The sequence below is a fragment of the Sminthopsis crassicaudata genome, chromosome 1, assembly GCF_048593235.1.
Source record: "Sminthopsis crassicaudata isolate SCR6 chromosome 1, ASM4859323v1, whole genome shotgun sequence".
NCBI lineage: Eukaryota > Metazoa > Chordata > Mammalia > Dasyuromorphia > Dasyuridae > Sminthopsis > Sminthopsis crassicaudata.
Genome location: NC_133617.1, coordinates 328538526 through 328565859, shown reverse-complemented (window position 1 = coordinate 328565859; position 27334 = coordinate 328538526). Strand labels below are relative to the sequence as shown.

Below are 27334 nucleotides of genomic sequence, written 5' to 3'. Positions count from 1 at the left end.
TTCTGTGATTTGTCTTAATTTGAAGTTCATTACTAAAATAAAACTATTCTTAGAGGAGGAAAGGAATTTTGGTACTTTCCAGAATTTTGAATCTCTCTCCAACTGTCTGTCCTCCCATGTGTAATCTATGCAATGTTTCAGTCCTGTCTGGAATGGAGGTTGGAGAAAAAAGACATTCAGGAGGGGCATTGATCTGTGGTTCACATCTTAGTTTCTTTGAACATTTCACTGCTGGTACCTTACTGAGCTCTTGCTACTGTTTGGACCACTGGTAATTTCAGGAAATACAGTAACAGAATCGTACTTGAAATTTTTGTTGCTGTATTTAAAATTGCAAGAATAAACTTGAGCCAGATTAACATCAGCTCACTTTTATAAAAGAGCTATGTACTTTGTAGAATACTTTTCTCTTTACCCTATTTAGGCAGGTAATCTTAAGGTAATCATTTTATATATGAGGAAGTTGAAGCTTAGAAATATTTTTTGATTTGCCTATAGCCACACACACAATAAATAGGGAAGCCTATATTGAAATCTAGGTCTTTTGCTTTTAGTTCGGTGCATTCCTCACTATTCCATACTGCCTCTTAATTAGATAAAAGAAATTTGGCCTAGAGAAAAACTAAAATACTCTCTCTATATAGTGTTTACATGAGCTATATAATTGATATCTTAAAATATTAAGTGTTGAATTGTGCCAAAATTGAATGTTGTCCACAAAGAATTGTGCTTAGGTTACTTTGTTTTGTTAATGTTTGTTCACTCTTTAAGTAACTACTCATGTACTGTGCTAGGGGCTGTAGAAGAAAAAATGATTATTAAAATTTGGTTCTTATTATGTAGTCTCCTATCTAATGGGAAATATGAATAAATCTGCCATATTATACAGATAGTGATGCACAAGTTGCTCTTTGACATTAGAAATGAGAAAGAAGATTTTCCAGCTGATGGACTCAGGAAACGTTTCATAGACAATGTTCTTTTAAACTAGATTTTAGAGGATAGGTGTAATTATTCTCTTTAAAATGTAATGTTCTTTGTTGAGGTTTTCTTGGGGTCTCTGGGAGCAGCCTTCGTTTCAGTTCAGTAATCACCACACGAGTAGCCAGGGGTTAAAGTCCAAATCCTTTATTGTCTCTTTCAAAGTCTTGTCTCCTTTCCTGGGGCCTGGCTAGCTTTCTTATAGAGGCCTATCCCTCTCCTTGATTGTGTGGGCTTAAGCTCCCGCCTGCCTTCTCTGGCTTTTGAATCTCCCTAAATCGAAAAATTTGTGCTTCAGCCTGCAGCCACCACAGAGGTGGACGATGGAATGAATCCTCCTCAGTCTCCGAGAGCTTCTATTGGCTCTTGTCTCTTCTGGTCCTGAGAGTTTCTTGCTTATATGCTGTACACTGAGTACAAACCAATCATTATATCACTAGGAAACCATTATTTATTGTAGGATTAAATCAATGCTAAACTAGATTTAACCATTGTTTCCTCAATTCCACTTAGTACCTTGTTTCAAGTTCTGGCCCATAACATCTCCTCGTAGAATTAAATCAATCATACCGAACCATGCTAAATTAGATAATTATTGTCTCTATCAATTCCCCTGGCTTAGTACCTTGTAAGAATCCTTTGTTTCAGGTTCAGAGTTCTGTCCCTTAACAGTAAGGTAGCATTTTCCAAGATGGAGATGAAGCAGGGGTAGGTATTTTAAGCATGGAGGAGAGCAAAAGTATAGAGACAGGAAAGTTTTGGATTTATACAGATAATAGCTCCTTACAGGACAGGTAAAAGGGAGAAATTTCAGATAAGACTAAAAAAGTAGGGAGGCACCAGGCTATGAAGTCTTTGAATGCTAAGCTAAGGAATCCAGACTTCATTTAGTAAATACTAGGGAGCTTTTGAAAGATTAGTGGGACAGGAATGGAACAATTATATCTGCACATATACTGGCATTTTATGAAGTGGGAAGTGACTAGAGATTAGTAGATTAAGTTGCTGTTCTAGTTCCAAGGGGGCAATGAGACACTGGAATGGTATGGTAATGATGTATGTAAGGCTATGGAAATTGAATGGATATGACTTGGTAACTGGCTAAAGAAAAATAAAAAGCAAGCAGAAAAATTTTGACCATGTGTTTGTTACTGGGTTACTACTGACAAAAGAGGTAGTAAAGTCAGGGGGAATCAGTTAGGTAATATGGAAGATAAATTTGGTTTTGGATATATCTAATGAGTTGCCACTTCTTGCTATTTCTAGCTCTACAACATCCCTCATCACATCCAATTCCTCCCAAACAATACATACAGATAATACCTTGGTTCTGGCCCTTGTCACTTTTTACCTAGATTTTCTAATTGGTTTCTATGCTAGTAAACTTTATTGGCTCCCTATCATTTTTTAGAACCAATTACAAAATCTGGTGTCCAAAGGTCTGATTTCCTCCTTTCTAGCCCCCTATCTCCTTCACTTCCTTCAAGTCCTAGATAAAATCCCACCTTCTGCAAGATACCTTTCTCAATTACTCTTAAGGCTAGTGTCGTTCTTCTCTTGGTTATTTCCAGTTTATCCCATATGTTGCTTATTTATAAATAGTTTTCATGTCTTCTCAAGCAGACTGTAAGTTCCTCCAGAACAAGGATTGGTTTTTTCTTAAGTTTGTTTTTGCCTTTCTTCGTATCCCTATTCCTTAGCACAACAGCTAGCACACAGAGGAGGCAGCTAGGTATCTCAGTGAATAGTGCACTGGGCCTGGAGTTCCAAGCATCCTCACCATCTAGATTCTGGGCAAGTCATTTAACCTCTGCCTTAATCCACTGGAGAAGGAAATGACAAACCACTTTAGTATTTTTGTCAAGAAAACCCCATGGATGATATTGGCATGGTGTGTTTCACTGGGTCACAAAGAATCAGGTGTGGCTGAACAATAAATAACTGGTACATAGTAGGTGCTTAATAAATGCTTGTTGACTATCTCAACTTTCTGTTGCCTAAGTGATTTTCTTTTAATGCAAATAGGATCATGATTATTCCTTTAATCAATCAACTATAGTGACTTCTGTTTGATAGTTGTTAAACTGTTTAGTTTTTAAAAAGTGTGTACACAGCTTTGCAATGTCATTGGACATTATTTCCCCTCTGATTTTAAAACCAGGCAAATTGGCCTTTATATTCTTCACCAGAAACACTCTGTACTTTTATTCTGACTACTCCCCCATGCCTGAAAATGCATGCCTTCCTCGCCTCTATTTCAGGAGTTCCTCTCTTCTTTCAAGATGCATCTCAAGAACTTACATGTAGGCTTTCTTTTTTTTTTTTTTTTTAATTTTTATTCTTTTTTTTAATTATAGTTTTTTTATTTACAAGATATATGCATAGGTAATTTTACAGCATTGACAATTGCCAAACCTTCCCCCTACTCCCTGACCAATACATGTTAAATATGTTGAAGTATAAATTAAGTACAATATATGTATACATGTCCAAACAGTTATTTTGCTGTACAAAAAGAATTGGACTTTGAAATAGTGCACAATTAGCCTGTGAAGGAAATCAAAAATCCAGGCAGACAAAAATAGGGGTATTGGGAATTCTATGTAGTGGTTCATAGACATCTCCCAGAGTTCTTTTGCTGGTGTAGCTGGTTCAATTCATTACTGCTCTATTGGAACTGATTTGATTCATCTCATTGTTGAAGATGGCCACGTCCATCAGAATTGATCATCATATAGTATTGTTGTTTAAGTATATAATGATCTCCTGGTCCCATTCATTTCACTCAGCATCAGTTCATGTAAGTCTCTCCAGGCCTTTCTGAAATCATTCTGTGGTCATTTCTTACAAAACAATATTATTCCATAATATTCATATACCCATGTAGGCTTTCTTGATTCCCTCAACTGGTGGTACCCTTTCTTCAAAACTACATTGTATTTAATGACTTAGTGTTAGTTTGAATCCTCTTTATTTCTATGTATTTGAATTGACTTTCTGTCCCATGTAAAGTATTTGCAAATAGGAGATGTTGCAGTCTTTGAATTTGTATCCATAGTGCTTTGCCCATAAGTAAGTCCTTAATATTAATGCTTGTTGATTAATTCTGGGACATCTTGGTGGAGATACCAGTTTGCAGTTGGAAATGGGACTCTGAAACTCAGGATTATTTAGGATTTATCCACAGAAATATTTTACCATCAACATGTCTAAGGATACCTAGGGAGACTGAAGAATTTAAATCAATAAATCCTTATTGGGTACAGATTGTTATTGTGTCTATGTTAGCATTGATCACAAAGTGATAAAACATGTTTTGCTTTGTTGTTGTTGTTTTTTAAAGAACTTAGTCTAGGAAAGAATATAAAAAACTAGGGATAGAATTCTGTGGTGCCAAATATTGAAAGCTGAAGGAAGATAAGGAATGATGACAGGTTATCAGATAAGAAGGCCACTAGTTATTTTTGAAAGATCATAATTAATAGAATAGTAGGAACAGAAGAAGCCAGAATGCAAAGAATTGGGTGTATTTTCTACAACTAAAATAATATGGTGGGAAAAAACTCTTTATTACAATTCTGGTAGCCTTTATCATTTCACTTGGTTTTAAACAGAGTTAGAACCTTCTTTGTACTGTTGATTTTGTTGTTTTTCCTTTTAGATAATTTATATAGTTGAATGTATTAACTTATTCAGTATTATGAATTTATTCTGAATCTCATCCCTAACTTAATGGAGAAATATGTAAATATTTCTAAATGAAAGTTAACTTATATAGATGTTAAAATAATGTGAAAAAATTAATCAAATTTCTAAAGTAACTACTTTTTCTTTTGTAGAAGAGATGAATTATATATTTGTGAATTAAGAGTTATTTCTTTTGTTTCATGATTTTAAAAAATAATGTTTAACTCAAAGTTGCAAATTATCATGTCCCACATTAAAATACCCCGAATTAATTCATATTTAACTTAATTTTTTACTTTTTTCAGTTTTTATGTATTTTTCATAAGTATCTTGGGTTAAACCATTTCTTTTTTTTTTTTTTTTTTTTTTTTTTAATTTTAGGCTGGGGTTAAGTGACTTGCCCAGGGTCACACAGCTAGGAAGTGTTAAGTGTCTGAGGCCAGATTGGAACTCGGGTCCTCCTGAATTCAAGGCTGGTGCTCTATCCACTGCGCCACCTAGCTGCCCCTACTTTCTATTTTTTAAAAATTGTATGGGGATTGGCATTTTGTAGGTGATTTGTGAATCATACAATGACAGAGTTCATCTCTGAAACTCCTTCTAAAACTTCCCTGACGGAGTTATCCATTATTTGCTTAAAGATTTCTGATAAGGAAATCATTCCCTACCAAGAACTTTGGAGCAAATTTTATTGCTAGAAAGAGTTTCCTTGGCATCTAGGTGAAATTTGTCTTTTTTATTCATTTCTCTCTGTTGTTCCTAGTTTTTCTCTTTGTAGGTAATCTAAATTAAATTGGAACAAATCTAATACTTATATATTAGAACTGTTCAAATAGTGATGCCTTATACTATCTGAACAATTCTAACATACAAAGCAATTGTATTGTCCAGCTTAGATCTTATAGCAAATCTGCTATAGGTTACTATTTCCAGTTTCTTCTGTATGACGTTTTCTTTCGCGTGTACTACTTACATTCTATTAGATGTGACCTAACTTATTGGTAATCTTCTTAAATTATGATCTCCCCCCAGAACTGAATAGAATATTTTAGATATGGGCTGCCCAGAGCAGGATGATGTTTTGGATATTGTGTTTTCCTTAATGTGGTCTGTGTGGTAAACAATTCATTGAATTCTTCAAACACTACCCTCCCCCATCTTTTCCATGTGATCTGTCACATTTTACCCATCTTGTAGATGTGAAATTATTTTTATGAACCCCAATGCAGGACTTTTATTTATCCCCATTAAATTTCACCTTACTGGATTTGGCTCAGCCTTATACTTTGATAAGGAACTAGCCCTAACCGTTGTGTCATTTTTCAAATTTGACATATATGCCATGTATACTCTTACACAAATCATTGATTGTTTATAGTGCCAAGTGGGAAACAAAAAAATAGAGTGAGGTACTCTACTCCTTCCAACGAACATCAAAGTGAATACACATTGGATCAGGCCATTTGTCTTGTTTCTATACTGTCATCTAGTTAAATCTCTCTTCCTTGTCCACAACAAAAATTTTGCTAAAGTCTAGGTAAATTGTATGTTCAACATTTCCCTAATTGTTCAATCTTATAACCTTGTCACAAATGAAATAAGCTCAGTTTGGATTGTTGTTAGTAAGCTTTCTGTTGATTCTTAAGTGATCACCATTTTCTTTTTTAAGTCACCACATTCCAATATTCAAAAATTGAAATGAAGATTTAGTTTCAAGAATTTTCTGTCCCTTTTTGAACACTGGAACATTTGCCTATCTCCAGTTGTAACTTTCCTTCTGTTTCCTGAAGTTTGTAAAGAAATCACTGACAACAGCTCAGGAATCTCTTCCATCTCTTTCAGTACCTCAGGATAGCTTGAGTTTGGTGAATTGATAGCAGCTAGCAAGTTTTTTCTCTTGCCAACTAATTTATTTACCCTAGGTTTTAATCCCTTATTTTTATTTTTATTGTTCCTTTCCAGTCTAAAGATTGTGCTTCTGAGTCCTCTTTCCAGGGAAAACAATTAGAATTGAGTATCTCTGTCTAGTCTTTATCATCTAGGATCATTAACCTATTCATCCTGGACATGAATCATTTCTCTTTGTTTTTTCTTGCCCCCAGTGTAATTTAACAGAAAGAACCAAAAAAAGGTCCCTTTTTAATTGTTCTTTGTATTCATTGATAATTCTATTTAAAAACTATCTCCTCCTTTCCCTCAAAATAAAATTTAACGCCCCCCCCCCCAAAAAAAAAAACAAACCTGAAAAATAAAGTCCTTAACATGTATAGCTACATAGTTATGCAAAACAAATTCTCACATTGGTCATGTCTGGAAATATGTTTCTGCATTTTAAGTTCATGCCTATTAGTTATCAGAAGGTAAATGATATGCTCCATCTTCATTATTTTGGATTAGTGATTTATCATTCCATTGATCAGCTATTTCATCACTAGTTACTAGCCCTTCCATTTTCTTTGTATGATTTTAAAAAAATTTTAAGTTGGGTAATGAGTTCCCTGTACTTCCATATTAACTCTTTTATTATTATTATTATTATTTTAATTTGTAGAGTTTTTTCATTTAAGCATTTATTTTTTCTGTCTTCCACTTGCCTACAACCCATAGGGAGCGGAGGGAGAAAAAATGAAAACTAAAACCCTTATAACAATTATACATTAGTTCAGTAAAATAAATTCCTGCATTGTCTATATCCAAAGATGTGTTTCATTCTACATATATGTTTCATTCTACATGTTGAGCCCATTATCTTTCTGTCAAGATGTAGATAACATTCTTCCATAATCTATCCTGTGAAAAGCCTTCTTCCCCAATTTATCCTGTTGAATTGTGGTTGGCCAGATTTCCTAAGTTTTTCAAAATTCATTATCTTTACAGTGTTGGTGTTATATTATAAATTATACTTCTTGTTCTGCTCACTTTACTTGATCAGTTTTTACTTACTTTAGTTGTTTTATGTTTGTGGTGTTAAAATTAAATTAAAAGCATTCTCTGTTCTTGTGGAATTTTTCAAAAAATGGATTCTACATATTCTACTTTGAATTTTGAAATCTATCTTAAAATCTAGAATATACAAAGTAAGTTTAATATTTCCCCCTAATCTGTCATGAATTATGGTGCTATGGCTACTTCCTCTCATAGTTCCTGTGATTTCTACTTCAGAAAACAGTTCCTTCTTTGCGGTAAGTCAAGTCTAGAATAGTAGTTTCCTGCATCACTTCCTCTACCTTTTTTAAAAATGAAATTATTATTATAGCATGTTAAAATTTTTACTGCTTTCCTTTTAACTGCAAGAAAACTCTAATATATGTCCAGTTAGTTGAAGTCTTCTATCTCTTTGCAGAGTTTGCTGTCTATTTTATAAAGTCATCCATTTTGTTCTTCTGGCTTGGTGGTCTATATAGTTTATTTTACTATAACATAACTCTTGTTTATCATTTTCCCACAAGTGCTATACATCATTTATTTTTTCAATTCATGGTTTTTCTCATGTGTATTCTTTTGCTATATAAAGCTATTCCACTGTTCGTTTTGCAAATTTATTATTCCTTTTGAATTTTTGTTCCCATATTTCATTCATGCATCACATTTTACTGTCTCAAAGATACCCACAAGATGGAGTTTACCATCTTTATTAATCTGTAGAAAATTACTTTTCTGCTTTCCAACTTGTTGAAAGAAAGGCGTTGAGTTTGGTAGTCATGTTATTAGGGAGCTATGGAAATAATTAATGTCTGTATGTGAAGGTCTAAGAAGCTTTTCCAGGTTAGTGCAAGATTTTCTAGTCGTAGATTTGTTTTTTTATCTGCCTGGTTTTATTTTATGCTGCAGAATGAGTTTTTCTTTAATCTCTACTCAAACTGTTTGCCCCCATTCTGCTACCTTTTCAACAAAAACAAAACAAAAAAACCCTCCAAACTCAAATTGACAGCCAGGCTAAATGAAGAAAATGTTTTCAATTCAGAAAATTATCTCCTTTTTCAGTGGTAGAATTATTTCCTTCCTCCCCCTTTTCCCTATGCTTTTTGTCAGTTGAATTTATTATTTTAACTTTTGAAATATGGAATGTTACTTATTTTCTCCTAAGTTCATACATATTAAGATTTTACACATGTGTGTGTGTCTGTGTATATCTTGCTGACTAATTGTGTTATTCTACCGTAATTCAACTCAAATCACACCCTTCTCCTGGTAAATATATAGCTTTGGAGTCATTTTAAATGCAGGTATAAAGGTTATGTAAAAATTTTCTCCCCCTCCCATATTTAATATTCTTCATTCTCATTTTCCTTACATAAGAATATGGATTGCTTTCCACCATTCTAAGTAGTTTATCTTTATTCCTTTTTAATAGGTTTTCATGGAGACATGAGTGAATGTGTAGTGGTAGGAACTTATTTACATTTAGTCACTCAACCTAGTGCTCCTAAGAAATGAACTTTGGTTAGCTCCTAATTTTAAAGAACACACCACCAGATAACTACAGAATTATCTTGGAGTGTAATCTCTAATCATTATGAAAGAAAGATGATTCTGCTGTGATAGTCTATACATTTATGAAACATAGTAAAAGGCTGTTCTTCATAATAAGAATTGTTTTGTCTTTTTTGTAAGACTAAATTGTGTCTTCTGAGATCACTTATAAGTAAGGGAGGAGCTGATATATAGGTCAGTTTTTATTTTAAGTTTTGATGCACCAGTCTCCTATGACTATCTAGTTTCTGTTTGCTTTGACTTTGGCATAGACTCAGGAGGCAACATCATACCTTATACTTAAAATCTTACTAGAGCCAATGTTCTTGGAAAGTACCCTTCTTTCCCTTGTCTCTTTCCCAACATAAATGGTATTCTTTAATATCTCTTAATTAGTTATGAAAGTGAAAAGTGACTTTTACTCAGAGACAAGTTAAAAAAGGGTGGGGTGGCAAAAGGTCCCTTTCCTGTTCTGCTCCATTGAATGGGACAATTTACACTAATGACAGATTCATTAATTGTAATGTAACTAACATTTAATTGAGCATCTAATATGCTGGTGACTGTATGCTAATTTCTTTGTTAGTTAGATAAACTAAACTTAACTGTACTTCAGAGATCTATCATTTTACCTGGCATTCTCCTCTGTAATGTAAATCACAGCACTTACCACTCTATAAATAGAGTTCTTTATGAGTTACTGGACAAAAATTGATCATTCTTCAGTCAACCTGATAAGGAGCTTTTCCTGACTTAGCAAGGCTAGTCCTCTGACAGGCAGGCTGAAGCTGACTCAAAAACTTAATAGATTAGGAAGATTTACCAGAATGTTCTGTCTAGGCCTTTGAGAGACCCTAGTCACATTCATTCACTAGACGGGAAGCATTTGATTAGTGGATATGTAGTCATGATAACCTATCAAAGTATTTGACTAATAAAATCAGGCATGCAAAAACAGGGAGTTCAAAAAGATCACTGTAAAAAAAAATACAGTATGTATCAGGAAAACCATTTCTTTCTAATTACCTTTCCTAATATCTTTATCTCTAGGTATACTTTCTTGGTCAGCAAGACTTTGTCTTTGTTTGCATTTGTTTAATGTCAGAGGATCTCAGAATTGGAAGGGACCTTGAAAGCTTTCAGATCTACTATATCAGAGCAAGAATCTCCTCTATAATGTAGGTTTCAAATAGTCATTCCAGTGAGGGGAAGCTGCTGTTTTCAATTTTTTCCCTTACATTGAGCCTAAAACTCTTTATGCAACTTTTATCCATTGTTTCTATTTCTACTTTCTGGAGCCATGCATCTGTCTCCTCAGCTCCAGTCCTATATCACCAACTGCTTGCTAGGCATTTTCATCATGATGCTCCATAAGCTTTGCAAATTCAACATGTCTAAAATTTTTGGCCCCACTTTGCCACCCTCCTTAATTTACTCCTTTATTCTATTACTATTTTTAGACCACTATCATCCTAGTCATTCAGATCCACAACTCTGAAGTCATCCTTACTTCTTTACTCTTCTTCACGTACCATAACCATCCAGTCTTTTGCCAAATATCATCAGTTCTATCTCCTAAACATCTCTCCTATCCCACTCCCTGTTATTTACTCCTATGACTACAGATTATACAGATCCTGTGCCCTTATTTCCTGGATTGCTTCCATGGCCTTCTAATCTGTATACATATCTCTTAATTTATCTGTCTCTTCACTTTCTCCTACTAACAACTTGCTAAATCAATGTGCCTAAAGAACTTTTTTTTTTTTTTTTTTTTTTAACCTTGCTCAAGAAGTTTCAGTAGTTCCCTATGCTCTCTATTCTAAAATATAAAATTTCCTCTGTTCGGTGTTTAAAAACTTTCATAGTTAGAGTTTGTGTTCACATACCCTGTAATTTAACTAAATGGGCCTATTTTCTACTTCCTGAATAATAATTTTATCTCCTCTCTCTGTGTCTGTGATTGGGCTGTGTGCCTTATCTGAAATGTTTTCTTCCTCCACTTCTGTTTTCCAGAATCCTTAGTTTCTTCAAGATTCAGTTCAAATGCTATCTCCTGTGGCATAATAGATCTTTTCTGATCCTCTCCCCTCAATTGCTGGTATTCTCTCTTGCCTACTCCTCTAAAAACTCCACTTGTTTTGTGTATGTATTTTGAATCTATTTCTGTGAAATGTTGCTTTTGTTCAGTAGAATATAAACTTTAAGACAGGGGCTGTTCTATTTTTGTCTTAGTATCCTCAGTGCCTGCCACATGGACATTTAAAAAATATTGTTGAATTATGAATTCTGTGTAGAGAAATTTGGGCACTGGGAAAGATATATAATTTTAATAATATGCAATTACTACTTTTATGGACAGCTTAGGCAGCGGTATAGTGGACAAAGTACTAGGCCTGGAGTCCTTGCATTCAAATCTGGCTTCAGACACTTGCTAGCTGTAAGATGCTGGGAAGTCATTTAGTCCTTTTAATCTCAGTTTCCTCATTTGTAAAATGATCTGGAGAAGGAATTGGCAAATCACTTAAGTATCTATGCCAAGAAAACCCCAAATAGGGTCACAAAATCAAACATGACTGAACATTACTGCCCTCAAGGAGCTTACTATTATTGTTTGTTGAATATTGGAAAAGGTATCAATAGATATTATAAAATATTATTAGAGTATAAGAATTGCCCAGGACATTTTCTGCTCTACTATTGAGCTGCCTTCAGTAATATCACTTAAGATAAAATATAGAAACTAGAAATTTTTTAATGTATTTCTTTAAAAAGTGTGTGTGTGTGTGTGTGTGTGTGTGTGTGTGTGTGTGTGTGTGTGCATACACACATATGCATAAAAAGAAAAAGTATTTGAAATGTCTTATATGTTCTTTCAGGGAGGAGGACATGTATCGTGCTGAAGATGAAATAGAAAAAGAGAAGGAACTACTGGTACGGGAAAGAGGGTTATCAGGTACGTTTGAGATTTTGTTGATGTGTAGTACTTCATATTTATAGGACAAATTATAATAAAATTCACATCTAGTTTCACAAAATACTTATACATTTATATGTATAAAATTTCATTGATTTAAGCTGCTTGTGAGCAGGAATTTCTTTTTCTTTGTATTCCTAACTGTGCCTGGCACATAATAGATGCTTAATAAATGTTTCTTGATTGACTGAACAACAACTATAACAACAATAGCTAACATTTTCATAATACTTTAAGATTTTCACAGTACTTCAAATATTATCTCATTTTGCCCCCACAACAGTTTAGGGAGTTAAGTCTATAATTCTCTCCACTTTACAGATAAGGAAATTGAGGCTGAGAGAGGTTAAGTGATTTGCCTTTGAGTCACAAAATTTGTAATTAATTGTCTGAGGTTATATTTGAACTCCATTCTTCCTGAATTCAGATTAAGCACTTTATTCACTGTGCCATCTTCTAGCTTCTATGCATTCATTAATATCACATTTTTCATCTTGGTTTTGTTTGAGCATTTGAAAGATATGAGGGAATACAATGCTTCCCTAAGTTCATTTAGTCTGTTAATTTCCTATGGATGTCAATGGCATGCCCAGACCTTATGGCGTGTTCCTTTAATGGATTCTTCCAAATTCCTTTCCTTGGTAACCCTGTTGCTTTCCCAGTGCATTTATTTGCCACTCCTTGTGCCTATTTTATTTCTTCATTTTGTCTGCAATTTTTCCTAAATAAACCTACCTTTTGGCTTTAAAATTTTTTTAAAAAAAATTTGGATTCTAAGCAGACTTTCTAAATTCCTTAAATTTATTTATTTTATCAATTGAAGGCAACTTTGTCTCAGTTATGTATTTTATTTGATCTCTTAGCAGAGGAAAAAAGTACATTGTTTCAAATGTGTTTCAAACATCTCATTTCAAAGGCTTGGTTAAGCATGCTCATTTGTATATGCTTTTAAAATTTTTTTGGAGAAATTTCCAAAAAGAAGTCTTTTGTGCATGAGACATATGATCCAATATTACCATTCATGGTTCAATGATTTTATTTAAATAATAAGTCCAATCTTAATATCTAAAACATGGATCCAAACTTGTTTTCTCAATCATGTTATTCCAAACCACTACTTTTTCTGTGATCACTGGATGAGCCTTCCAGTGGATATAATGAAGTGGTTCAGTTCCTACTCATTGTCTTTAGATATACAGAGAGTGTTAGGGTGCTGTGCAGGTACTGCTTCTGGGAATCGTCAGCATCCTAGAAGCAGTAGTAGGTAGTGACAAGAGCCATATAGAAGTAGAAGAAAAACTGCTTATTTGTGGATGTTTTGACCAGGTTTGTGGCTTGAGGAAGGGTCTAAGGAATTGGTAGCCTTATTTTGCCTCCTTAGGTCTAATAGCTTTTGATATGCTACAAACAACCTGCTATAATGAGACATATAAATCTCTTTGTTGTAGTATGAAACATTACTTTGCTTTTGTGGACCATGTATACAAGATGAGACTGTAAAGCAGGGAAGTATTTCTTGGGATAAGGAGAACATCCCCATTTTATTGAAAGAGTAAATTGTTGCCTTTCTTATGAGATTGCTATTTTATTTTATATTTCCTTGATTATTATTGTTTTGTATTTGTTACTTAACAGAGCCGAAGTTAAGTGTGGCTCCTGAAATGGACATCATGGACTATTGTAAAAAAGAATGGAGAGGAAATACCCAAATGGCAAAACGGATGAAAAAGGTCTGATTAAAAACTAAGCATATGTTCATGCACGAATACATGTGTGCCTGTGCATGTACTCTGTGTGTGCTTTAGTGTCTGCTTTTATTGATGGTCATGCAACTCTTATTTTCAGAAATTTTTTAAGGTAATAGTTATTAGGTTGTTTCTGATTTTATGGGTGAGGAAACAAGAGTCAAGCATATATGAGCAACTTGTTCGTAGTTGGATCCTGAATATATGTGTTTAGTAAATTATCCACTACTTCTGGTTTATAAGTTAATTGTTATTTTATGGAAACTTCTCATTTTAGGTTAGATTTAGATTAAACTAATTTGAGGACACTGCTTTTCTCCATGGTTCAGGACCTAGCAAGATGAAGGGCACCCTTCTATTATAATATTATAATATTAAAGGATTTTGCTGGCTCCTAATTTATATTACTGGACCTTGAGAAAGTTATGGAATTTTGAGAGGATTGCTTACATATTAGTCCTAGAAATCCAGGGATTCCCTGGAATAAAGCACTTGCTTTTCTCTTCAGAGATCTAGTCTGTAGAGCATCCCTCAGATCCTTTCTTAGAATAACTAGGAACAAGGATTAGGGAGTCTTAGATCCTCCCATCTTCTTTTGGAGGTTAGTTACTCCTCAAAGAAAAGTAGTGCCTTAAACCAAAAGCATATCTCTTATGACTGTCAGTCATATGGACTACTTCTTAGATTGTTATCTGAATTGTAGGGTATGGGTGAGCAGGTAATCTTTGTTTCCTGGGATTGTTTTAATGGCTTCCATTTCAATTGAATAAGTATTAACTGGACATTTTCTGTGTGCCCAGCACCAGGTCTGTGGGGCATATGAAAAGAGTATAGAACATAGTCCCTTACCTTCAAAAGAGCTTATTGTCTTTGGGTGCCATATTGTAGGACTGCTCCATCTCTCACTCATCATGAGAGAAAAGCCATTGATCGCTAGCCACAAATTACTATTTGTCTTGAGAAATTCTTGGCACCTTTTTCCTTGTTACTTATTGTTAAATGATGCAGTTCAGCATCCTTTATGTGAAAACAAAATTAGTTCTGTTTGGCAGATTTCTTTGGCCATTCAAGTGGAGTCTTAAATGACTCTTTCTGACAAAAGACATTTACCCTCTTGATTCAGAGGCAGAATGTATTTTGAATCTAACTCAGCAGGATTCTTTTAAAAATGGAACATCCTGCATGGGCCATTTGAAGGTCCCTTCCAGATATGACAACCAGTTGCAAACATCTGCTCTAATATTTTTTTCTGGCTAAAATATTTTCATCTATACTAGAACTCTGGGAATTTATCTGAAAGTACGTGTATCTGTGCTTTATGCTTAGGAAGACTCAAAGCCCTTTTTTATGAGGAAAAATTTTGGCTTTTCTGAGGCACCCCTACTGCTCACATTCAGCTGAAGTAAGTTAGTTTTTCCCTCTGGGCAAGAATACAAATCTAATTCTTAAATTTTCAGAGCAGATGGAGAATTTTTTTTTCTTACTGCACACCTGCATACTTAAAACCCATGAATAAGTTTAATCAATAGCATAAATATCTGCACCATAGGGACTTGTTAGAGAATAGTCTTGTGCAGACTGTGATCTGCCAGAGATGCAATTAAGAAACTGATATTTGAGAAAGGCAGCTTGATAGACATATAAAATGGCCAGTTAAAAAGGTTTTCTGAGTTCTAACTGCATGAAATTAGATAATCAGAAAGCAGATATCTGTTCTATATTATTTTAGCCCCCTGGAGAAATAAACAGCTTTACTCAGTTCTGGTTTGATGCCATATCCTTTAACTTTGTAGAGACCAGAGAACGTTAGATCCTGAGACACTATACGGTCAACATCTGGTTCTCTACCTTTATTTCACAGAGGAGGAAAATGAAGTTCAGTGGGGTGACTTGCCCAAAGTCACCTAGATTTATTATGAGAACTCAAGAAACAAATTAATCCTTAAATTTAGTTCTTAGAAATAACTTATTTCTACAAGTGAATTTGTTTGCTTCTTTTGATCATACATTGAAAACCATGTTAACCCAGCAAGAAACTCAGTTATCCTTGCATGATAACACACTGTTTATATTACACTACCAATTTAAATATCATTTTGTCATGAAGGCTTCCCTTTCTCCCTCATCTAGTGCTGGTAACAAACAACCTTCCTCCACTGCCCTGACATATGTAGCTTTTTGTTTTGGAAACTTCATAATGGTTATTCTAATATTACATATTGTAATTGTCATTGTTTCTTGTCCCTTTTTTACACTGTAAGTTCCATATGAAAAATGCATGCTTAAAAATGTTTGTTGAATTGGAGAAAAAAAATTAGTTTTAGTTTTTTGATAAAAGCATTTGAATTCTCTGTAGAGAGACCAGAGGTTCCCTCCATCTTCTCCCCCTTCCTTTTTGAGAGATGTTTGTTTACTTAAAGAATAGCTGTAAATTTTGAGACTTGGAGTGAATTTTTCCTATATGAGTAAAATTTTCTAAGCTATCTGAATTTAATAATGGATGTGCTGGTTTCTTTAACAATTTCATACAGGGCTATGAAGAAGTTTCTCAGAAATTTACCTCTATAAGGAGAGTCCGAGGTGATAATTACTGTGCTCTCAGGGCAACCTTGTTCCAGGCAATGAGCCAATCAACTGATCTTCCTAACTGGCTCAAGAATCAGGATATAATGCTGGTATGTTTCAGATTTGCTCTTATAAAAACATAAATGTTTTGAAATGTTACATATCTAAAAATTGAAATACTTTAAAAGATTAAATATTTTAAAATACTTCTTTTCAGGATATCATCTTTTTCTTCTGCTGTTCCAAATTTATTTTTAAATTATTTTTTTTAATTAGCCAGTCTTTTCTGAATTTTCTGGAATCTTAGCTGGTCATTGTGTAGGTTAGCCTTCTTAAGTCTTTATAACTTTTGTTTTTATAATACCATTTTTATTATATAAATTGTTCTGTCTCTGCTAACTTCTCAGTATTAGTTCATCAAATCTTCCCACTTTTCTTTAAAATCATTCCCATTCTTAAAGCATAATTTCTTAATTATTTTTAAAGCATAATAATATTCCATTATTTTCATAGGCCATAATTTATTCAGCCTTTTCCCAATTGATAGGCATCCTTTCAGTTTCATTTTTTTTTTTTTTTTTTTGCCTATACAAATAAGAATTGCTATAATTATTTTTGCACATATGGATCCTTTCATATGATTAATTTTGGGTATATTGATCTAGTAGCAGTATTGCTAGGTCAAAATGATACTTGAACAATTTAATAGCTTTTTGGGCATAGTTCTAAATTTCCAGGTTCACAGTTTCATAGTAGTACATTAAAGTTTTCCTACAGGCCCTACAGCCTTTGTCATTTTCCTTTTCTGTTGCCTTAGCCAATCTGATGAGTAAGGATTATTGTTCAGTCAAAGAATGTTGACTCTTTTTGACCCCATTTAGGGTTTTCTTGGCAATTTCTTTCTTTGCCATTTCTTTCTCTAATATTGTGGATGAAGAAACTGAGGCAAACAGTGTTAAGTCATTTGCCCAGGGTCACATAGTGAGTGTCTGAGGCCAGATTTGAATTCAGTAAGTATGAAGTGAAACCTTTGTATTTTTCTAATTGGTAATTTGGGGTACCAGATAGTGCTTTAAGAGTACAAAATAGTGTTGGTTTTTTTTCCCCCTGAGGCAATTGGGGTTAAGTGACTTGCCCAGGGTCACACAGGTAGGAAATGTTAAGTGTCTTGAGGCCAGATTTGAATTCAGGTCCTAGTGACTTCAGGGCTAGTGCTCTATTTACTACACCATCTAACTGCCCTGAAAAGATCTTCTTCCTAATCAATTTGAATCAATTCTCTATAAATCTTAAAATTGAGATCTTTATCAAAGAACCTTGGTGCAAATAATTTTTTTTCCATTCACCTTTTCTTTTAATTACATTAGTTCAATTTTTAAAATTCTGTATCCATTTTACTTTTGTGAATATCTCTATTTCTTGGAGATCTTCTTTACACTATCCAGAGATCTTATAGGTAATTTCTTCCTTGTTCTTCTAATTTATTTATGATTTTATCTTTTTAAGTGCAAATCATATACCCTTTTGCAGTTTTCTGCCAGACTGTATTCTAGATTCCCCACCAATTTCTGTCAAATCATGAGTTGTTAATTCCAGCTACTAGAATCTTTGAATTTATCAACTACTGGGATACTGTACTTATTTGCTTCTCTGTATATATTCCATTAAATGACTTTTCTGTTTTGACTCAGTAACACATTATTTGGATTTTTACTGCTTTCTTGTATACTCGAAGTACTGGTAATTCTAAGTCTCCTTTCCTTCCTATTTCTTTTTCATTATTTCCTTGATCCTCCAGTTAATTTAAAGAAAAAAATGTCTCAATAAAATATGTTTGGGGTAATTTAATTTTGGTAGTGATGAACTTTTTATTGTATTGGCTCATCCTGTCCATGGCCCATGAATATTTTTCTAGTTAATTGTCTTTATTTATATAAAAAAGTGTTTTGGAGTTCTATTTAGACAGTCCCAAGTATTTCATAGGTCTATGGTTATTTTAAATAGGAATTTCTCTATCTTTAATTTTTTATCTTTGAGGCCCCATATGGGTCAGTAGATAGAGTCTAGGCCTTTAGTCAGCCTATATTATCTCTCTTCTTAACTATTAGAAAGTTGTTATGAAGATCAGTTGAGATAATATTTCAAAAGCATTTAACACAATGCCTGGCACTTCGTAGAACACCTTAAAAATTCTTGTTCCTTTTTCTTTTTTTAGGGAGGGATGTAGTGAATGACAGAAGTACCAACAAGCTGGAATGTTAGGTCAAAAAGAAAAAGATGAAATTTAATGGGGACAAAGGTAAATTCTAGAACATAGGTTCAAAAAGAATTCATTAGGATAATTAGGGTTAGAAGGCATTTTAGTGATCATATAGACCAAAACTGGTTTTTGTGAAGCTCTAGAGGATAGGAGTATTTCCAACAGAAATTATAGAAAGACACTTTAATATAAGGAAGTAATTAGTGACTGGATGAGGCACTAAAACTTAACTCTGAGATAGTTTTAGAAGCTATTTCTAGACTAGATGATCTCAAGACCCTTCTAGTTTTAAGTGTCTATGATTCTGAGTATGTTGTTCTTATCTACTAAGTAAATAAGAGTGATGGAAATTTCTCCCATGAATGAATGATAATTTCCCATGCCACTTGATTCTTCTTAGATTTTGATTTATTTATTTATCTTTTTGCTGTATGATGACCTTTGCATTTTTATTACATTGAGATTTGAATAGAAGGCTACTGTTTTTCTTAGTGGATATTCTATTGTACAGGATATAAATGTAGTCTTTAAAAATTGTATGTACGTGCAATATATTTTAACTATGAATATACTAAGACCTGGAAAGGACTTGAGCAATCTTTTACTCTGACTCTTTGATTTTCCTTTGAATATGTTTTTCATTTGATTACAAAATCCATTGAAACAGGATTTCTTTTAGGATTTTTCCTTTGCCGGTGCCCTCCATTTGTTAGGTATTTGATAGTGTAATATACTGAGATATAAATACACTTAGCTTAATTTTTGGAAGATAATCAAAATGTTGAATTTGAATTTCTTATTTAGTAAAGGTGAATTCTCATTGTATCAAACACAATATAGTTTTCAAAAAATAAATAATTGTGAAAGTGAAATGTAATAATCTAATTTTAATTGGTTTAGTTAGGCAAGGTCACCCATCCTTAAAAAAATAAAAAAGTGTAGGCTCTAACTTAAAACCACATTAAGACTTTGGGAGCATCATGTATAACTTGAATTAACTTGAATATAATGAAAATTTTTTTCAGCATACCACTCTTGTACTCATCATTTGAATATAATTTCTCAAAATCTCATTAAGGCTCCTAGAAAATATCTAATTAATTGGTAAATTTATGTTATCAGTATCTTAAACTCTTCATTGAGCATCAAGAAAGAGAATGAACATTATAATACCTACCTATAGGTTTGTTCTCTAAGATTTTTAAGTTTTATGCTAAGTGATGGTTGAAGAAATAATACTTTCCACTTTTCCACTTCTCATTTGACTGAAAGACATATCATTCTCTTACTCACAATAATATGGTGTTGCTAATGGATATTTTCTTTAACATTTTTTCAGTAGTTCCGCAGATAAATTTACCACAGAATATAATCAAAGGAAAATTGCATAGAAGAATAATGAAAACACTAACTTACAGTTTTATTGAATTTTTTTTGGTAACCGATTCTCATCACCATTCAGCTCTTCATTCCATTTTAAATCTATCATTATGCCGTAACCAGTTCTGTCCTCCACTGAATCCCCTTCCTTCAGAGAACTTATTTCCTAAATTGTCCTTAGAACCATGCCAGCTTCCCTTGTTATTCTAGTAGGGGGCTTCTTGGACTATAAAAAGTATGGTATGATAGAGTAAGTAGGATTGAAGCTGGTCATTTAGGCTGATGTTGCTTTTAGAAAAATGTGTGCATTACTTTGCTTATCATTTTCATTGGAGTGACTGGATTCTATAGAATATCAGCCACTAATTATCCATTCATGTTGTAGACATTATAGAGTAGTGAACAGGATACTGGCTTTGATATTTTAAATCCTGCCTTGTTGAGCAAATTATTTAATTTTTTTGGTCCTTGGTTTACTAATCAACAAAATGAAGCTGATAATGCTTGTACTATCTAACTCTCAGAATTAATAAAAAGATTTAAGTCAGATAATAATCTGTAAAGTACTTTGCAAATTTTAAAATACTATAAAATATCAGTTATTTTTATCACTTAGTATTTACTCACCTAACATAGTTAACATTATAATATAATTTGGAGTTGTCCTATTTTCATATATGGGGTAAAAGAAACATTTGTTTTAAAAAGTTTGTGGCAGTGAATTACAAGCCTTATACATGGTATAGAAGTCATGATATGTTTTGAAAATCTCATTCTATTTTTAATCTCCTTTATCTTATAGGAATAACATCCCTTCAAAAGATAGATTGTTGCTATCTGGGAATAATTGTATATTTATGAATGAATGGAAAAGCACTTATTTAATGCTTATAATATGTCAAGTGTTAAGCTAATTGTTGAGAATACAAATAAGAAAAGTGAATAGTTTCTGAAATGGCCCAGGGCCCAGAAGAGAGGTCAAAGGGAAACAAGACAGCAAGAGCTAATCTGGTACTGGATTAGTGTGCTTTTTTTTTTTAGGGAAAAAAGGAGGAGTGATAATATTTAATGTTGTAACATATATATCATATGTTGAAGCATTATAGTTCTAAAAAATATTTAAACAAAATTTCCATCTTTTCTCTTGACAACACATATTAAATATTGACAAGCAGACTTCATTGTTCTGTGTATTTTACAAAAGCATGTGCCAACATGTCCAAAATTGAACTTCTCTAAAATCCACCTCTTTTTCTGAATATTCCTATTTCTTTTGAGGATACCACTGTCTTCCCAGTTGTTCAGGTTCAACAAACTCAGAAAAATTCTTGATACTTCACTCTTCCTATACATATATAGTTGGTTGTGGAGTAGTATTAAATCTGCCTCCACTATTTTTCATATCCTTTAATAAAGCTTGACATGCATTGTAAATACTATTATTCATTCACATGGCCAGTATCCCAGTTCACGTCCTTATTATTTCTTGCTTGCACATTAATTATAGTGGTCTCCTGGTTGGATTCTCTGCCCTACTTTTTTCCTGTCTCCATTTATTCTTATAGCTGCCCAGGTGATTTTCCACAAGTCTGATTGACCATACTACTCCCCTGCTCAATAAACTCCAATGACTGTTTCCTTTAAGGTCACATCCAAGCTCCACTAATGTTTTAAAGCCTTTCACAACCTTGAAAAAGCTTTTTCACAACAAGTCTACCTCTCCCCTTGGTATTCATATGTTACTTTCATATACTATTAGTCTAGTCAAACTATTCTTTATATATGACTTTCCAGTTTTTATTTTTTGTGTTTTTATTAGCTGTTGTTCATGTCAGGAATGTACATATACTTCACCTCAACCTCTGAAAGTCACTGATTTCCTTGAAAACTTAACTTATTAATTAACCTCCCTTCCTGCCCCCAGTTTGATAATGCCTTCCTCTGAAGTTTCTCTCTATGTGTATTTGTATAACTTTCTAGCACCTGATAAATAAGAAATAATTGATTATTTTTCCAATTGCTTAATGAAGAAATTGATACATCGGAAGTAACTTCATCCTTTTTGACCTAATTCTTTGTAAACACTCTTTATCTTTCATTGACTTATGTTGGAATAATCATTCCAGAGCATTGAGTCTTTAGCTTTTTTCCCCCCCAGGAATCCTAGAGCAACATTAGCTGAACCAAACAAGATCTCTTTCTGAGACTTGAATACCCCCAAATGTATTGGAAATCTCCTTGATATTGGTATATATGTTAATCTTCCCTCGAATAACCCAAGATAACAGCAAGGTGGATAGATCCTGGAGCAAAGCTGGGCTGTTGAATACAAATGGTGATTCAGGAATCAACCTGGAATCTCTCTGGAGATCATTAATTTCTGAAGAAATCACTGATTTCTGTTTAGTTCATTATCACTTGTATAATTGTTTATAAGGAATGCCTTGGTGAATCCATATCTGTTAATGAACTATAAGTAGCCTTAAGTGATAAAACTTGATCTAAACTAATCCTGACGAAGCATTCCCTACAAAACATCACTACTAAATATTCTTACTCAATCTTTGCTTGGAAGATCTCCACTATGGGAGAATATATTGTTTCGGGAGACTCTCCCATTGTTGGAGAGCTTTAATCTGCTTCTTTGTTCCTTTCACTCATTGTTCTTAATTCTACCCTTTGGGCATAGGTATAAATCCACTTCTATATGGCGACTGTTCAGGTACTTGAAGAAGTTTATTGTGTCTTCCTTTAAGTTTCTTCTTCAAACCAAACATCCCAAATTTTTCAGTTGATCTGCATATGTAATGTTTTGTGTCACTTTATGCCATTTTTATTACTCTTCTGATACTCACCAATTCATCAATCTTCATTAAAATATGGATATCTGAATAACACAGTAAAGACATGGTGTGACTAAGAAAGGGTAGAGTGATTCTATCACTTTCAGAACTTTGCTAATCATGTATTGCAGCCTAAAATAGCGGTAACTTTTGTGGTGTCATATCAAATTGTTGACTCATTGAGTTTGAATTCCACTAAAATTGTTTAATATTTTTTAAAGAACTACTATCTCTCCATGTCTTCCCCATCTTATACTTGTGAAGTTCATTTTTTTGAATGTTCATAATGTTTTATGTTTATGCCAATTAAATATCATTTTACTGGTTTTGGTCCAACATTCTAGCTGGTTAGATTTTTTTTTCTTTAATTTCTCTGATTCAACATATTAACATATTCTTCAAGCTTTGTTTTTTACATATTTGATAAGCATGTCATTATACCATTAATTAAGTTCCTGATGATAAATATTGAACAGCATAATATCTATCACAGATTCTGGGTACAGACAGCTAGAGACTTCTCTCTCTATATAGACACTGACATATTTTAATAACTTCTTTTTGAGTCCAGCCATTTAGTTACTTCCAAATTAATCTAATTGTACTGTTAATCTAGCACACATTTCTTTATTTTTCCTTCAGAAATATTATTAGAAACTTTCAAATGCTTTGTTCAAATCTATCTAAACTATATTTGTGTCATTCTCTTAATCTGTTGGGTTTCTAATGACCTTTCAAAAAAAAAAAAAAAGAAATGAAGTTAATTTGGCATTATGTTTTCTTGATGAAGTTATGCTGGCTCTGTGTGATCATCACTTCCATTTCTAGTTTTACACATTATCATCCCTTTGACCCCATGGTCTAGAGTTTTACCAGAATCAGAGCCAAATTTACAGGCTTATATTTTGATGACTCTACCTTGTCCTTTTTTGAAAGAGTCCTTCTCTAGTCCCATGGAACCTTTCTCATTCACTCTATATTTTATATATTTTTTTACATTTTCATTTTTTTTTCTTATTTATTTTTTTTTGTCTTCAATGTAAATCAGTTCCATAACATCAGTGTTGTTATAATGAATCAACACATAATAATTGAAACATAACACACTAGAATCCCTAATAACATAGCATGCAAAATAAAGCAATTGTTACAAGCTTCCATTTTCATACATGGCACCTTAAGACACTGCATTAGGTTTCAGGTTGACAACTAAGAACAGCAAAACAGCAACTTTTTGCATTGTTATGAAATTAAGATAATAGTGTTATTGGATACTACACATTTAAGCAGTAATGTATGACTTTGGGAACCAAAAATGTGTTTTTTTGTTTTTTGGATGTGGATTATTGTTATTATTTTTTTAAATGAAGCTTTTTATTTTGAAAGCATATACAAGGATAATTTTTCAACATTGATCCTTATACAAAACTTTGTCTTCCAAATTTCCTCTCTTTTCTTCCCACACCCTACCCTAGGTGACAAGTGCTCTAAGATATGATAAACATGGTAAAAATATATGTAAATTGAATATAAGCATACATATTTATGCAATTATCTTGTTGAACAAGAAAAATCAGATAAAAAGGAAAGAAAATGAGAAAGAAAAGCAGATTCAAGCAAAAAACAAAAGTGAAAATGCTATGTTGTGATCCACATTCAGTTCTCACAGTCCTTTCTCTGGGTATAGAAGATCATTGGAACTACCCTGAATCATCTCATTGTTTAGAAGAGCATATCCATCAGAACAGATCATTGCATAATCTTGCTGTTGCTATTTACAATGATCTCCTAGTTCTGCTCATTTCATTTAGATCAATTCCTATAAGTCTTTTCAGATCTTTCTGAAATCATCCTGCTGATCGTTTCCTATAGAATAATAATATTTTTTAACATTCCCCCCCCCCCCCCCGGGGCTGGGGGTAAAGTGACTTGCCCAGGGTCACACAGCTAGGAAGTGTTAAGTGTCTGAGACCAGATTTGAACTGGGGTCCTCCTGTGGGGTCCTCCTGAATTCAAGGCTGGTGCTCTATCCACTGTGCCACCTAGCTGCCCCATTTTTTATAACATTCTTATGTCATAACTTATTCAGCCATTCTCCAACTGATATGCATCCACTCAGTTTCTAGTTTCTTGCCACTACAAAAAAGGCTGTTACAAACATTTTTGCACTGCTAGATCAAAGGTTATGCACAATTTGAGCATAGTTCCAAATTGCTCTCCAGAATAGCTGGATTCATTCTCAATTCCACCAACAATGTATTAGTGCCCCAGTTTACCCATATCCCCTCCAACATTCATCATTATCTTTTCCTGTCACCTTACTCAATCTTACAGGTATGTAATGGTACCTCATAGTTGCTTTAATTTGCATTTCTCTGATCAATAATGATTTAAAGCATGTTTTCATATGACTAGAGATGGTCTCAATTTCTTCATCTGAAAATTGTCTCTTCATATCCTTTGACCATTTATCAATTGTAGAATGGCTTGAATTCTTATAAATTTGAGGCAATTCTCTATATATTTTATAACTGAGGCCTTTATCAGAACCCTTGAATGAAAAAATGTTTTCCCAATTTATTGTTTCCCTTCTAATCTTTTCTGTATTAGTTTTGTTTGTACAAAAACTTTTTTTAACTTAATATAATCAAAATTATCTATTTTGTGATCACTAATCTCCAATTCTTCTTTGGTCACAAATTCCTTCCTTCTCCACAGATCTGAGAGATGAACTATCCTATATTCTTCTAATTTGTTTATAATATCACTCTTTATGTCTAAATTATAAATCCATTTCGATCTTATCTTGGTATATAGTGTTAGGTATGGGTCAATGTCTAGTTTCTGCTATACTATTTTCTAATTTTCCCAACAGTTTTTGTCAAATAGTGAGTTCTTATCCCAAAAGGGTTGGGTCTTTGGATTTGTCAAACACTAGATTGCTATAGTCATTGACTATTTTGTCCTATGAACCTAACCTATTCCATTGATTGACTACTTTGTTTTTTAGCCAGTACCAAATGGTTTTGATGACTGCTGCTTTATGATATAGTTTTGGGTCAGGCACATATAGGCCACATTCATTGGCATTTTTTTCCCCATTATTTCCCTTGAAATTCTTTACCTTATTTCAGATGAACTTTGTTATCATTTTTTCTAGATCTATAAAATAATTTCTTGGGAATTTGATTAGTATGCCATTAAATAAGTAAATTAATTTAGGTACTATTGTCATTTTTGCTATATTCGCTTGGCCTGCCTAGGAACTCTTGATATTTTTCCAATTGATTAGATCTGACTTTATTTGTGTGGAAAATGTTTTGTATATGTATTCATATAGTTCCTGACTTTGCCTTGACAGGTAGGTTGCCAAATTTTATGTTTTCGACAGTTATTTTAAATGGAATTTCTCTTTGTATCTTTTGCTGTTGGACTTTGTTGATAATACATACCACCATATTGTTTACAAAGAGTGATAATTTGGTGTCCTCATTACTAACTCTAATTCATTTAATCTCTTTTTCTTCTCTTGTTGCCAAAACTAGCATTTCTAATACAATATTGAATGGTAATGGTGATAGTGGGCAACCTTGTTTCACCCCTGATCTTATTGGGAATTGTTCTAGATTGTCCCCATTATATATGATTCTTGCTGATGGTTTTAGATTAATGCTACTGATCATTTTAAGGAAAACTCCATGAATTCTTATATTCTCTGATGTTTTTAATAGGAAAGGGTGTTGGATTTTATTATGGTTTTTTTTTTTTACATTTTTAAATTTAATTTAATTTTTTTATTATAGCTTTTTATTTACAAGATATATGCATTTTCAGAATTGACAATTGCAAAACCTTTTGTTCCAATTTTTCCTCTCCCTTCCTCTACCCCCACCCCCAGATGGCAGGTTGACCAATACATATTAAATATGTTAAAGTATAAGTCAAATACAATATATGTATATATGTCCATACAGTTATTTTGCTGTACAAAAAGAATCAGACTTTAAAATAGTGTACAATTAACCTGTGAAGGAAATAAAAAATGCAGGCTGATAAAAATAGAGGGATTGGGAATTCATAGTCATCTCCCAGAATTCTTTCACTGGGTGTAGCTGGTTCATTTCATTACTGCTCTATTGGAACTGATTTGGTTCATCTCATTGTTGAAGAGGGCCACGTCCATTAGCATTGATCATCATATAGTGTTGTTGTTGAAGTATATAATGATCTCCTGGTCTTGCTCATTTCACTCAGCATCAGTTTATGTAAGTCTCTGCAGGCCTTTCTGAAATCATCCTGCTGGTCATTTCTTACACAACAATAATACTCATCTCATTCTTTACGCCTAAATCATGGACCCATTTTGATCTTATCTTGGTATATGGTGTTAAGTGTGGATCCATATCTAATTTCTGCTATACTA

The 27334-nt window shown here is 33.2% G+C and overlaps 1 protein-coding gene across 2 annotated transcripts in view; it reads left to right on the top strand.

Annotated features, from left to right (window-relative positions):
- The window catches only part of OTULIN (OTU deubiquitinase with linear linkage specificity), a 66408-nt gene that overhangs the window by 4713 nt on the left and 34361 nt on the right, over positions 1-27334 (top strand). For both annotated transcript variants that reach the window (XM_074279110.1, XM_074279111.1), the window contains exons 2-4: positions 12021-12097; positions 13754-13848; positions 16395-16538. In XM_074279110.1, coding sequence (XP_074135211.1) covers positions 12021-12097; positions 13754-13848; positions 16395-16538 — 316 coding nt within the window. The remainder of the gene's footprint in view (positions 1-12020; positions 12098-13753; positions 13849-16394; positions 16539-27334) is intronic.